Here is a 15,946-nt window from a genome sequence, read left to right on the forward strand (position 1 = left end):
GGGCAAGCTGAGTTTTGGTAATAGTCCATTTGTTGTAGGGCTCACTTGTAAAAGACCAAATTGTCCTTTTTTTTTTTTTTTTACTGGGGGAGGAGTTTGAGGTACTACATACCTGTTCCCTGATAAAGGACAAGTAAGACTTCATCCTGATGAACAAGTCTGGCGAAACAAGCTAGTGTCCACAGTGCAGAAAACATGCATAGATACGTTACTGTTTTGGTGTTATTGCACTCCTGCAATGTATCCTCTCATTTCTTTTCCCTGAAATTGAGTAAAAAGTAAGTGTGGCTCAAATTATAACTAATTCTGTTCTGACTCTGATCCATTAGAAATAAACTGAATGGTCTGCAATGAACATAGCTATGCGCAGTGCTTGAGTTTAGTGGACTCACCTTCAGAAATATTTGAAAAAAGTCATCACTGTGATTATTATAAAAACACTTCTTGTAGAGAATTCTGAATAGTATTTATGTTTCTTGCTGCTGTTTTTCACAGCCAGTGGAAGCAGTAGGCCTTGCAGTGGTCCTGGTGTGAGCAGTTAGAAGCATGTGGTAATGGAATTGAACTATTTCTGTAACAATCTTGTTTGTTTGTCGGTATATTTTATATTTATTTTATGTATGTATTCAGTTTTGGCATTTTCTCTTGCTGTTGTGATGATGTAAACTGTTAAGAGATGTAACGAGAAAAGCATTTTCTTTTCTTTTTATGTTGAATGTTTTGTACAAGTGCAACATCTAGTGAATTTTGTCAAAGTTCTTAAAAACATCCACAAATCTTTTATGAAATTTGTTTCACTTAGGGAAGTTCCATCCTGCATACCTGGGTTTTCCCCCATAACTTTTTTGTATGCTTTATATATTTGCGGTAGTCACTGCATAGCTTCATGATTACCCTGTAAATAAATAGTTGTGGTGATGGTTCTTAACTGCTTTGCAAATGCTGAAATAAAAATAAGTAAAATGTTTATTCACGGTGACATTGTACTTACTCCTTGTAATATGTGAGTATGTAGCTATCGTTGTACATCTCTCTCTATTGTGATGGGCACAGATTAGACATGTTACTGTAAGTTCAAAATTATTCAACAGTGTAAACAAAACAGCAATTCAATGTAATATCAACATGGCAAAAATAATAAATAAAAATAAATTACAAAAAATGAAAATAGAATCCCTGAGTGGGTTAAGGTAGATCATGCTAAAGAAGATATTGTGAACAATGTTATACAGCATTTTTATTCCATATGGTAACACAGTTTTGTGAACTAGAAATTTTCTTCTTGTAGTAATTAAGAAAAAATAGTGCGAGAGTAAGTACATTCTTTGCTGTGATCATTATATAATTTTTAAACTGTTTCTTAAATTCAGAAGTTAGTTGAATATTGATTAAGCCTGACTGACGGTAATAATGTGATGCACATATGGCCCATAGGCCTGCAGTTTTAATTTTATTGGGATTTTGATATTGTAGCTATCAGTGAGCTATTAGATGCTATTACTAGGAGATAATACATTTGATTGTTTTTCATATTTTACTTTATTATTATTGAAAGTGTCATCCCTCTAGTACTCTGAGATCAATAAAGATAGGTCTGTTGTACAGTAGTATCAGCAGCAGTTAATAGAGAAGCTTTATTCTGTGTCTTTCCTCAGAAAATGTAGTTAGTATTTATGTTTCTTTAATGAGGGTTAATGATCATTATTGACATGTGTGTCCACTTACATCGCCTTTACCCATTTTTGTTCTTAGGGTGTAAAGATATATGATACAGCCACAAAACAGCGAATTACTAGTGTACCTCGTGACAACACAAGCCTTCGATCAGACATGTACCCATGTAGACTGTGCTGGAAGGATAGTGTTACACTTATCATTGGATGGGGAAATTCCATTAAGGTAATCTCTGAATCTTGTTAAGATGTGTTTATTTTCATCTCAGAACAGCATAATGATTCTCTGCATACTTCGAGAGTTTAAAGACTATATATTTTAAGACTGTTATTTCTCCAAAATTACTGTGAATATAAAAACAGCAGTGAAGAAGGGAATCTGGGTTTGTTCACGCTTTATTCTAAAACTACAATAACAGAACCAATATCAAAAAAATCAAGCCCTTTATGAAAAGAAGTAGATGTAATTAATGGCATGCATTTTAAATAGTGATATTATTTAAAGTTAAATGTCTAGAGAAGGAGTATAGATGAGCAATATACATTTTGTCTGGGCTTTTGCAGTAGATTAATGGGACATGAACAGCCTCGAAACATAAATATAAGTTCTTGCAATCAGAAGTCTTCTTCAGGAAGTAATTATAACAGGAAATCATATTTGTGTTTACCCAGTGGCTATTTTCAGTATCCTGACCGGATTTTTTTTTCTAGCAGTTCATCTTCTGTACAAGGACTGGTTCTGGTCTTGAGCTTGCAAAGTTGCTGACACAACTGTCATGTGACACTTGTGTATCTACTGTTGTCATGTGCCCTGGTCAGTTCTTTCAGTCTCAGTTCTGCTGGTCATTCAGACTCACTCTGGGGAAATTCATTTGCATAAATGACTTATGCTCATCATCATTTGTTACTGGAGAAATTCATTTGCATAAATGACTTATGCTCATCATCATTTGTTACTTTTTCCTCAAAGCTTTTCCTGTTTTAGATTCTTCAAATTAAATATTTTCTATCAAGAAAAACAAAAATCAACTAATGCTGTGGCGAAGATTCATGCCCCAGGTGACCCCGGTTCAGTTAGTGATTTGGGTGTCAGAGGCCCTGCCGGGAGGGATGGCTGTGTCCATCCTGGGGGGGGGGGGGTGTCATTCATCTAAATATTCTATGTGGAGAGGTGTAGTTCTTAAAAGAGAGTAGACCTCAGATGTAACTGCCAAACGCAGGGAAGGGGGTTTCCAAGGGATAAATCGTAAATGAAAAAAAAAATCAGCTGAGGAAAACAATCAGTGGTGTAACAGCCCCCCCCCCCCCCCGGATGCCTTAGATTCTGCTTTGGCCTTGTCCTAGGAATGAAGATAGTTCAGGGGCAGTAAGAGAGGCTGGTAGACCCTCTGATGGGTGGGAGTATTGGGGTAGTTATAAAGAATAAAGTGGAAGGGGAACAAAAAAAAAAGAAAATCTACTTTATTTCACAGGAAATAATGATGATGTTTAGCACACCATTCATTGTTCTAGCCCTCTTCTGTGGGATACCCTGCCTGCAGATAGCCCAAAGGTTGTCCTGACTTCCAGTGTTATACTTTCCCCCACTGGCTTCAGGCATAGCAGTGTAAGTGGTACATGAGAGGCACCAGCTGATGCCATCTTTAGATCTTTTTTGCCACATTATAATACAGTCACACAGACTGTGAGCAATGTCAGTCCTTCAGTTGTCCTGTTTCCAGATGACAGATAAGTACCCTACAGAGGAATTACTTTTGCCCTTTTCTGTAGATGTTTATACATTATTTAATGTGTGATAATGACTTTGAGATAGAGGTAGTTAAGAAAAATAACTATATTGATTGCAGGAAGTATCCTTCACATATAGATATTCATCCCTGCTGCCTTTTTGCCTTGGTCCAGACCATCATGTGGACACATCTCTGCATTGTGCTAGATTCACCTTGAGGACATACAGAATGAAATAAATATCTCTGTGGGAGTTCACTACTCAAAAGACAGAGTATGTCTGGTTCCATTCCCCGAAGAATGGAGTTGGCTTTCCCAAAAACACAAGTATTCTGATAAGATACTTAGGGATAAGCAATTGGAAACAGAGGGCAGTTTCTTGGACTTCATCAGTTTCCCTAGGTCTGGTGACACCAGTCTTAGCAAGGTGCTTCTGCAGTTCTCAGCTTCAGGAGTCCATTCTAGCTAAGGCCTCTGGCACATCTGCCTTACAGACAACCATGCATTTAGCCACTAGCATGTCATCGTGGATGAAAACAGAGATGTCAGCCAGCTATGACTCCTCTCTGTTAGTATGGGTGAGAGAGATGATTCATTTATTTTTGTTTGCAAGGAGTTTTCTGAACACTGGGTAGAGGTCTTAGTTGTCTGCCCATGTACTTGAAGCCCAAAGGGCAGTTTCCCCTGAGGAACTGAGGCATAAAGCATCAAAGGTAAAACCAATGCCTGCTAGCTTGCCTAGGTTGAACAGAGCTTCAGTCTTTTCCACCTCCCTGGCTTCTTCACAACATATTTTCCTGTTGGTTCAGGACTTCATGAGCTTTTTTAAGTCTGAGCAGCTAGCACTAAAAATTCTGGGGTTTCAGTGGTCCCTTCTAAATGGAAGAGGGTGGAACTTCCACTCTTAGAAGATTCTGATATCACAGATTCAGAGGCAGATGAGCTGGGATATGTTGGCCAGTTTGCCCTCCCCCCCTTCTCTCTTATCTCTCTCTGCTTCTGACTCTGAGGACAACATGTTTTTGCTTCACCTTCAGAAGATCTGTCCTTTGGGAATACCCTACACAAAACAAAGGAGGAGTTTCAGTTGGAGACTAGATAGAGTACTCACAGGCAGAATTCAGATGTAGAGCATTTATCAGACTACTTGAGACTACAGCATTTGTATATCATCCAGTCATTGATTACCTGAATGATGCATTTACTAATATTTTCTGTTAGATTCCTTTCCTCCTCCACCTAGGAAATCTGCTAAGATCTGTCAGGTTCAAGACTCCCATAAATTCCTAGAATTCAGATATGGTGTCCTTGGATTCCAGTAAGGGATCCTCTTTGGCTCCATTCAGGAACCCTGTTCTGAATGACAGGGATAGTGAGATTGTTAACTGATTGGAAGAAAAAAAGTTAAGAGAAAAAAAGATATATAAACCTCTGCTACCCTACCTTTCAGTGCATTAAACATCCAGACTGATGTGCATAGTTACCTGCAAATCCTGTAATGCATGTGGAATCCAAGGCTAAAGGTATTACTGACAAGGATCCAAACAGGAGTTGATTGAATTATGTGATATTTCATCCCAGGTTACCAGGCTCTGCAAGAGATGTAGTTCTGATGCAGTGGATGCAGCTTTTGCAGGACAACAATAATGGAACCCTTCCTCTTCCCTTACCTTCCCAGGGGACAGAGGGATGTCTGCTCTTCTTTTCCAAAAAGTGAGAGAACATAATTCAGGACCAGTGGGTCTTAAATATCATCAGAGGTATACAGGTTATAATTCCAAAGCAGATCAAAGTTAGGGTTATTCTATCTTTTCTAAAAGATCAAGTAAGTGTAGTGCCACAATTGTAACAGAACTCTTGGAAAAAGGGGCCATAGAGAGAGTGAGTTTCCAAGGTAGAAGAAAATGTGAGCTTTTACTTAAGGTTGCATGTGTTGCCCAGAAAAGAAGGAACATGGAAGTGTATTCTGGACCTACCAGGACTGAACAAATTTGTGATCATCCTACAATTCATAATGTTAACGCTTCAATTCTTGTTCTCTTTTTCTCCCCAGACTACTTATGGTCACTGTAAATCAGAAGGCTGCATGTTTGCATGTCTATATAGACAAAGGACTACTTTCTAACATTTGAAGCGGGGCGGGGGAATCACTTCCAGTTCACCTTATTGCCCCTTGGCTTGTCTACTGCAGCCAGAGTCTTCACAAAATACCTGGCTCCAGTTAAAACCTTTTGCAGGATAAAGGACATCAGCATATACCCCTTTCTGGGGTACCGTCTTTTTGAAGCAGACTTTTTTGGAGGGCATTCAGAAGGCCTTGAATTTCTTTCTGATATACTTCCTGGAACTAGGACTCACTGTAATTATTCAAGTCAAACCTGACCATGTGTTTTTTCTGGAGGATGTGCTGGACACTGAGATACAGTGCTCCTGTGGGAGGGCAACGTTTTGTAATCTTGTTTATCTAGAGTTTTCTGGAAAAGGAGCTCCTCACAGCAGGGTAAAGGGATGACAAATTGCTTCCTAATGGTACATCTGGCAAGACGACAAATGAGAAAATTACAGTGGTACTTCAGAAACAAATACTGCTGACACTAACGACCTTTAGACACCCTGATCCCTATCCTTTCTTGCCTAAAGAAAGTGCTGTCATGATGGAAAATGTAGATGTATCCAAATTTGGTAGTACCTTTCCTGGTAGCACAGCCTATACAAATAGTAATTACAGACAGCTCACACATAGCCTGGGGAGCCTATATTGAGCTGGTGAAGGGCCAGGGCAAATGGGGCAAAGGCCTGAGGCAGAAGCACATAAATGTGACAGAAGTAATGACAGTGGTCCTGACATTAAAAGCTTTTAAACAGATTTGGGCACAATAGCTTCTCCATAGTCTTATAAACAATACCATGGAGTGACCCACTGCTACTTCCTGTACAGGTTGGGAGGTAGCATAAGAGTCAGGGCTACCTACATCCCCTCTCAAGAAAAGGTCATAGCAGACAGGCTGAGCACAACACACACACACACACACACGATAAACAGATATGCTTCCTGGATCTGGGCAAATAGAGTGTACCAAAAGCAGACATTTTTGCTTTCCTGGAAAACAGGAATCTGAGAAAGTGTTGCTGCAGAACAGAAGCTCAGAAAGTAGAAGGTTCTTCCTAAGCAGGAAAGATCTCTTTCTGTACAATTTACCTCCCATAACCTCGATCCTCGGAGTACTGCAAGAGATTGTAACTGACTAGCCAAAATTCATATTGAATTTGACCCAGATGATATTTGTTCTCCCTCCTGCAGCACCTAGCAAAGGGGGAGCCAAAGGTATTTTCTCAGTGTATGGACCTCTTGACCCAAAAAAAGTGGTCCCTTAGGCACCCCAGCCTGGCTTCACTAAAGCTGACAGTTTAGATGATTTAATCCTCATCCCAGCCAAACATGTTTTCAAAGAATGTGTTTGATATTATGAGGGAGGCTAGCAAATTCAGTCCTAGGAAAATGGAAACAATTCTCTATTTGGTGTCTTTCCAGAGACCAAAAGCATAGCATGCTAGTGTGTCGCTAGTCCTGGATTACCCGTCAAGACTTTTACAAGACAGATCCATCTCATGCCTGTGGTATTTCAGCCTCCCTTACTGTGGAACCCATTTTATATTCTCATCTACCAGTAATATAGTTTCTAATGGGGTGCTACGTTTTAGATCACAAAAAAAGGAGTATTGTCCACCAAGGGACCACAATTATGTGTTTGAAAAGTTAACTTTGAATCCTTTTGAACCAATTCCATCATCTCCTCTCAAGTCCTTATCCTGGAAAATGTTGTTTTTGGTGACTGGTGATATCTGTTGGGAGAATTTCAGAATTGCAAGAACTGATGTATAGAAAGAACACCATCTGGTCTCCCCCAAGGACATTTATGCTTATCACTGATGTTTTTCGTGTTTCACTGTTGCAGTCATTACATTTGTAAGATGTCAGTAAAAGTTAACAATTGTATTACCTGTGGAAAGCAAATACCTCTTAAAGATTTTCATTCGTACTGCATTCCTTGCTTAGGCTCAGACCACAACGTCCCTTATTCAATCCTCCAACTATTTGTCGTCTGTCCATTTTTGCAGCATATTATTTCGATACTCGATTTAATTATCCAGAAATGGCTTTGGTAAGCCACCCGACTACCGACATTCTGAAAAAAATGTAAAGATAAAGACAGAGACAGACCGCATAAGTCCAAAGCTGCCGACGATGCTTCTGTTAAGCTAGTCGCCAGTTTGCCGGTACTCAGTGAAGCGCTTTCACAGCCCCTGATACCCGCTACTTCAGATTCGCAGACCTCTACTGAGACCCATTCGAAGTCCGGTATGCCACAAGATGCTTCTTCGACTATGGAACCTGCGGATGTCTCTGCCTTGGATGGGTCCGGAGCCGCTGTGCAGGCACCGGCTTCTGAGGGTGTATTCAGGCCTACGGACTTGCATTTCAAACTGACGCCATCTTCTTCTTCAAGGCCTAAAACTTGACCCACGCCTAGAAAACCGAAGTCCAAACCGCATGGTCAGGCCCATATGCCTAAAAGACAAATGATAAGAATGGCTGAAGACCTTATTACTTTAATTAGGAGAAGCCAGACTTCTCCATCTAAAAGACCTAGAAATGATTTTCCTTCGGATTTTTCTGATCACCAGGATTTGCCCTTATCTGCCTATGAGGATTCTGATGCAGAGGACTCCAATGTTCTTCGTGTTTCACTGTTGCAGTCATTACATTTGGGTTATCTGCTTGCAGGCAGCCCTCAGTTAGCCTGATTAACAAAGTCTTGGGTCCTGCGTCAGTTGCTGTCCCCTCTTCCATGACGTCAGGGGTATAAAACATGCAGCCGACGCCATTACATCAGTCTTTCTTGCCGTGCGGTGCCCGAATCAGAAGCAGTTTGCAAGTGCTGGTTGGCCGACTCCTGAAATTTTCGTTTTTGAGTTTCAGAACCGAAGTCTTCAACTAAAGCTAAGTACCCCATTGGGGAAACTTTTTCTTGCTCCTTACCGATGTCAGTAAAAGTTAATAATTGCATTACTTGTGGAAAGCAAATACCTCATAAAGATTTTCATTCGTACTGTATTCCTTGCTTAGGCCCTGACCACGACATACCTTGCTGTTAGTTTTGTGCTTTATTTAATCAGCGCACTATCCATCGTTGGTATATTTTCGCCTCTAATTATTTCGGTTCTCTGTTTAATTATCCAAAAATGTCATCGGTTAGCCATCTGACTACTGGGATTCTGAAAAAACGCAGAGATAAAGACAGAGACAGGCCGCCGAGGTCCAAAACTTCAGAAGATGCTTCTCCTAAGTCAGTCACCAGTTCGCCGGTACTCAGTGAGGCCCTTTTGCAGCCTCTGATACTCGCTACTTCTGTTTCGCAGGCCTCTACTGAGACTCATTCGAAGTTCGGTATGCTGCGAGATGTATGCCTAAAAAACAAATGATAAGAATGGCTGAAGATCTAATTACTCTAATCAGGGGTAGCCAACCCCCCCCTTTCTAAGAGGCCTAGCACTGAAGTTGTTTCTGAATCTTCTGACCAGGATAATCTGGATTTGCCCTTATCTACTTATGAGGATTCTGATGCAGAGGACTCTCTTCCCTCTGCCTCCCCTCCAGAGGATTTATCTTTTGGTGATAATTTACATACTCTATGGGAGCATTTCCAGTAGGAAAGCCAGGATTTTTCTGATTCAAAAAAAGAGGCTCAGGGATTTCTTTCTCCTGCCTTAGCATAGTCCTTTAGCTATTCCTCCTGTACTAGACATTGTTGATGATGCATTTTCGGAATCTAGTTTGGCCCCTGATTCCTTGCCTTCTGCTTCCAGAAAACCTGACAGATACTACAGGGTCCCTGAGTCTCACAAGTTCCTTTTTAAAAATCCTATTGCAGATCCAGAGACCATTTCTCAGGGGCCCAAGGGCATTAAGGCTTCTACTGCTAAAAATCCTGCCCCTTCTGATAGAGACTCCAGGATGCTGGATAGATGGGGTATAGAAGGTGTACACTTCTGCAACCTCGGCCATTAGGGCTTTAAACTGTCAGTTTCATATGTTAAAGTATCAGCAACATGTTATGGGATTGCTTAAACAGAAAATGATGTTGATTCCTGACTGTGTGGAAAATAAAGAATTACAGGATTTAATGCATTCTGCTGAACAGGTTGGAAAACATACTTTGCAATGTGGTTTTGATTCATTAGAGGCCTCTTGAAGGGCTGCTGTTACTGGGTCTGTGCTCAGAAGGCATGCTTGGCTTAAGGAAGCAATCATTACCTGATCATGTTAAAGCTAAATTGTTGGATGCTCCCTTAAATCAGGACCGCCTCTTTGGCAACAAGGCTGAGGAAGTTCTTAAAAAGATGGAAGATAAAGCTAAATCTATGCAAACTGTTAAAGATTTCTTACAAGCTCAGCCTCCTAGATTTAGTAGGCACTGGCCCTCTAAAAATTGGTCCTTTCCAGCCCCTTTCAGGTCTTCTCAAGCCAAACCCAGTCACAGTAGAAACTCCAAGTTTCAGTCCCAGGGGACACACAGGACAAAGCAGTGGGGGGCCTCCACTTCCAAATCTGGGAGTAATAAGACTCCCCCTATGGTAAACTGTCTCAATGACTTCCTTTTAAAATTTCCAAGCACTTATCAACTGACTGCCCCTTTGGGGGGAAAGATTGCTCTTCATGCAAAGAATTGGGAACTCATTACCCAGGACAAATGGGTTTTAAATATAGTGTCCCAGGGATACAGATTTCACTTCCACACGTTGCCAACACCAAGCGGGTGGCCGGACCTACCCCCAAATCAGTGGGCAGAGGCCCAAAAACAAGTACTTTCTCTCTTAAGCATGGGGGCTATTCACTTGGTACCAGAAGAGGAAAAGAGACAAGGTTTCTACTTGCAACTTTTCCTGGTACCCAGAAAAGACAATGCATGGTGTCCTATCCTGGACCTGTCTACTCTAAACACCTTTTTGGAGATTCCAAAATTCAAGATGCTGACTCTTCACCAGTTGCTTCCTATGCTAGGCAAAGATGCCTGGTTGGCAACACTAGACTTAAAAGAAGCATACCTGCACATCTCAATCAGGGAATCTTGCAGAAGATACCGTCGCTTCAAAGCAGGCTACACACACTATCAGTTCTCTGCACTGCCCTTTGGCTTATCCACTGCCCCCAGGGTATTCACACAGTGCCTAGCTTCAGTTATTGCATTTTGCAGGCAAAGAAATATTCAAATATATCCATACCTGGACGATTGTCTAATTCAGGCAGAAAGCCAGGACAAACTTTTGAATCATCTGGCCTTTGTACAAAGGGTTCTAACCTGTCTGGGGTACACCATAAACAAAAAGAAATCTCACCTGGTATCCTGTCAACAAATCATATTCCTGGGAACAAGCTTTAATACAACTTCCCAGATGGCTTACCTCACGCCAGAGAAACAAATTCATTTGACAACCTACTTTAAACAAGTGGCCACAAAAATACTGCAAGCCTTGGGGTTCATGACCTCCTGCATTCTTCTAATTCCATATGCAAGGCTGCATATGAAGAAACTACAGTGGTATCTAAAAAGCCTATAGTGTCAACATTCTCAGGATCTAGAAGCAATGATCGCTATCTTACCTTGCCTACACCTAGAGTTTCTTTGGTGGGCAGAGGCCTGCCACCAAAACAAGGGACTACCTTTCACACCACCCCCTGCTGCCCAAAGCCTAACAACAGATGCATCAGACTATGCATGGGGGGCTCACCTGGCAGGGAAGTGCATTCAGGGCAAATAGAACCCAAGTCAAATGCACCTGCATATCAATCAAAAAGAAATGTTAGTTGTACAGAATGCTCAGCGTTCAAGGACCACATTCTTCCAGGACAACTAATGGTAAAGACGGGCAACACCACTGTTATGTGGTACATAAACAAGCAGGGGGGTGCACATTCTTACCCCCTCTGCAGACTAGCCATGGCATTGTGGAACACAGCCTTGAGCTACCAAGCGCACCTTCAAGCTCAATTCCTGCCAGGAAAATTAAATACACTGGCAGACGGACTAAGCAGAAACCTCATGAACCCACACGAGCGGAAACTGGAACCAAGGATTTTCAATATGTTGACAAGCAAATGGAGCCCAGATATAGACCTATTTGCCTCTCCCCAGAACTACCAATTGGACAAATTTTGCACAAGGACTACCCACAAATAAGCCTGGAAAGTGGATGCTCTGTCCTTCAGCTGGAAAAACCTATCAGTCTATGCCTTCCCCCTCTACTCTCAAGTACTACTAAAGATCAAGCAGGACAAACCAAGGATGATTTTGATTGCTTCAGAATGGCCACGCCAACACTGGTACCCCCTACTGCGCAGTGTGTCACGGCTATCCCCATGGCACCTGCCCCAGACTCCTTCCCTGTTGTCCCAGCAGGAGAACCAGATTCTGCACCCTCAGCTTCTAACACTGAACCTTGCAGCCTGGCTAATTACCTAATCTCTCCTTTACCATCCCTCAGTAAACCTGTGATGGATATCATTTTAGAGGCAAGGAGACCTAGTACTAATTTTATGCTGAAAAGTGGAAAAGATTCTGTGCCTGGAAGCAATCTCAAGGGATGAGCACAGCAGCGCCCAGTTTACCTCAGATTTTACAATACTTAACTGAGATGCTTCACAAGGGCCTTTCTTTTTCCTCCATTAAAGTCCACGCCTCAGCCATTTCAGCTCATTATAACACAGAACCTCCCTTCTTCTCTCATCCACTGCTCAAGCAATTCCAAAGAGGGGCCAAATATTTGAGACCACCCAGGAAAGCTCCAACCCCAGCCTGGGACCTTAACTTTGTTTTGGAGAAACTCACTCTACCTCCTTTCGAGCCAGCTGCTACTGTGGACTTAACATTTCTTTCTTGGAAAACAGCTTTCCTTTTAGCAATCACTTCAGCTAGAAGGGTATCTGAATTACAGGCCCTTATGGCAGTGGAGCCTTTCATCATCTTTCATGCGGACAGGGTGTCCCTCAGAACCAGTTCATCTTTCATGCCCAAGGTGGTATCCAGTGTGGCTCTTATAATCAGTCCATTCATTTGCCAACCTTCTTTCCCAATCCACAGAACAAAGGGGAAAGGATACTGCATTCCTTAGATGTGCACAGACAAATTAGATTCTACTTGGACAGGACTAAACCTCAAAGAAAATCTGAATAATTAATTATGAATAATTGTTAATGTCTGTTATGTACTTCACAGATAAAGATTCTACTTGTCTACTGATGTACTATGTTCTTCATCTGTAAATATGTTGTAAGTAATTGCTATGTAAATTGTTAATCACTATGTAATCCAGTGTAACTACTGTCTGTTTATTTTAACCGTGGAGCTTTTCTACCTGGGCCTCCGCTGAAAATGGACCTACGTCCAGTCGGACACTCCCAGTTAACAAATATAAATAAATACATAAAAATAACTGCAGGTGGCATTTGCTGCAGGGGCAGAGGGGAAAGCTATTTCAAAGCAAACCATTTCTAAATGGATAGGCCATTGCATTAATTTCTGCTATAAGCACCATGGAAAACCTATCCCCCAGGGGATCAGACCTCACTCCACCAGGGCTGCGTCTACCTCTACAGCCTTTCTCAGAGGCGTACCTACCAGGGACATCCTAGAAGCTGCTACCTGGAGTTCTGTACTTACTTTCACCAAGCATTATCATTTGCCAATTTTCTCTAAATTCAGAGCTGGCTTTGCCACTGAAGTCTTGCAGGGCCTTATAGCTAGTCCTAATGCTATTTAAATTCCTCCTCCCAAATATAGCTTTGGGAATCTACCCAGATGTAATGACTGCAACAGTGAAACATGAAGAACATAGTACAGTTGTGTACACTTACCATAAATGTAGATGTTCAAGTGTATTCACTGTTGCAGTCCTGGTTACCCTCCCTCCAGCCCCCTAACTTCTTTTGGTTATACCTCTGCTTTCCTTTACTATGCTTAAAAGCTTTTTGGTGTATTTGCTTTTTTGTTGGAGGTATATTATTGTACTTTTATATTTAATTGCTTCCCATGAGGGGGGCACCTGACATCTGGGGCAAGAAAAACTGATGTAATGGCATCGGCTGCATGTTTTATACCCTTGATGACCTGACGTCATGGAAGAGGGGACAGCAACTGACGCAGGATCCAAGACTTTGTTAATCAGGCCGACTGAGGGCTACCTGCAAGCAGATAACCCAAATGTAATGACTGCAACAGTGAATACACTTGAACATCTACATTTATGGTAAGTGTACACAACTGTACTTTCCCTCTGCTCCCCCCCCCAGAAGATTTTTCTTTTGGTGAAACCTTGCACACTCTTAGGGAGCATTTCTGCTGGGAAAGCCAGGATTACTCTGACTCCAAAAAGAGGCTTAAGGGAATTCTTACTCCTACCTCAACACAGACCTTTAGCTATTCTTCCTGTCCTGGACATTGTAGATGTTGCCTTCTTGGAATCTAACCTGGCCCCAGACACTTTACCTCCAGCTCCCAGGAAAAATGACACTCATTACAGAGTACGTGACTCTCACAAGTTCCTTTACAAGAATCCTTCTGCAGACCCAGAGACCATTTCCCAGGGACCTAAAGGCATTAAGGCTACTACTGCCAAAACCCTACCCCCTCTGATAGAGATTCCATGGCCTTGGACTGATGGGGTAAGAAGGTATACACTTCTGCTACTTTGGCTCATTAGGGCCTTAAACTGCCAGTTTCATATGTTAAAGTATCAGCAACATATTATGGGACTACTTAAATGGAAAATTATGTTGATTCCTGACTGTACTGAAAATAAAGAATTACAGGATTTAATGCATTCTGCTGAACAAGTTGTTAAACATACTTTGCAATGTGGTTTTGACTCTTTAGAAGAATCTTGCAGGGCTGCTGTCACTGGGTTGGTTCTTTGAAGGCATGCTTGGCTTAAGGAGCAAAATTTGCCAGATCATGTTAAAGCTGAATTACTGGATGCTCCCTTAAACCAAGATCGCCTGTTTGGCAACAAAGCAGAAAAAGTCCTTAAAAAGATGGAGGAAAAAGCTAAATCCGTGCAAACTGTTAAAGATCTCCTGCAAGTGCAGCCTCCCAGATTCAGTAGGCATTGGCCTTCTAAGAATTGGTGCTTTCCTGTCTCTTCCAGGCCTTCTCAGTCCAAACCCAGGAACAGCAGACCACCTAGGCTACAGTCTCAAGGTACTCACAGGCCTAAGCAGAGGGCGGCTTCCACTTCCAAAGCTGGAAGTAGTAAGACACCCCCCAATGGAAAACTGTCACAATGACTTAACCTTAAACCTTCCCAGTCCTGCTCTACTGCATGCTCCCTTAGGGGGAAAGATCGCACTGCATGCAAAAAAAAAAAAATGGTAACTCATTACCCAGGACAAATGGGTTTTAAATATAGTTTCCCAAGGATACAGATTCCACTTCCACACCTTACCAACCCCAAACGGTTAGCCATACCTAGCCCCAAATCAGTGGGCCGAGGCTCAATAGCAGGTTCTTTCTCTTCTAAGTATCAGGACTATTCAGCCTGTCCCAGCAGAAGAAAGGGGACAAGGTTTTTACTTAAGACTTTTCCTGGTACCCAGAAAAGACAGCTCCTGGCGTCCTAGCCTGGACCTCACTATTCTAAACACCTTTTTGGTAATCCCAAAATTCAAAATGCTAACACTTCATCAGCTGCTTCCTATGCTAGGCAAAGATGCCTGGTTGGGAACCTTAGACTTAAAGGAAGCTTACCTGCATATTCCAGTAAGGGAATCTTGCAGGAAATACATACGCTTCAGAGCAGGCTACATGCACTGTCAGTTCTCTGCACTTCCCTTTGGCTTATCTACTGCGCCCAGGGTGTTCACAAAGTGCCTAGCCTCCAGTCATTGCATTTTGCAGGCAACGAAATATTCAAATATATCCATACCTGGACGATTGTCTAATTTTAGGCAGAAAGCCAGGACATGCTACTAAAACATCTGGCATTTGTAAAGAAACTTCTAACCTCACTGAGGTACACCATAAATGAAAAGAAATCTCATCTAGTACCCTGCCAACAAATTGTATTCCTGGGAGCAAGCTTGAACACAACTTCCCAAATGGCTTACCTCACGCCAGAGAAACAAGTTTATTTGACAGGCTACTTCAAACTACTGGCCACAAAGACCCAGCTAACTGCAAGGAAAATCCTGCAAGCTGTTGGGTTCATGGCGTCTTGCATTCTACTAATTCCATATGCATGACTGCATATGAGGAAACTACAATGGTATCTAAAATGCCTGTGGTGTCAACATTCACAGAATCTGGAATCAATGATTCCTATCATTCCTTGTATAAAGACAGAGTTCCTTTGGTGGGCAGAGGCCTGCTACCACAACAAAGGACTGCTATTCGTTCTACTCCCTGCTGCCCAAACCCTAACAACAGACGCATCAGATTGTGCATGGGGGTGCTCACTTGGCAGGGCAGTGAATTCAGGGCAAATGGAACCCA

The 15,946-nt window shown here is 42.0% G+C and overlaps 1 protein-coding gene across 2 annotated transcripts in view; it reads left to right on the forward strand.

Moving 5' to 3' along the window:
* VPS41 (VPS41 subunit of HOPS complex) overlaps positions 1-15,946 on the forward strand; it is a 2,347,711-nt gene that overhangs the window by 1,418,402 nt on the left and 913,363 nt on the right. For both annotated transcript variants that reach the window (XM_044064839.1, XM_044064840.1), the window contains exon 9: positions 1,753-1,899. In XM_044064839.1, coding sequence (XP_043920774.1) covers positions 1,753-1,899 — 147 coding nt within the window. The remainder of the gene's footprint in view (positions 1-1,752; positions 1,900-15,946) is intronic.

The sequence above is a fragment of the Protopterus annectens genome, chromosome 3.part0, assembly GCF_019279795.1.
Source record: "Protopterus annectens isolate FY-2018-M chromosome 3.part0, PAN1.0, whole genome shotgun sequence".
NCBI classification, from domain to species: domain Eukaryota; kingdom Metazoa; phylum Chordata; order Ceratodontiformes; family Protopteridae; genus Protopterus; species Protopterus annectens.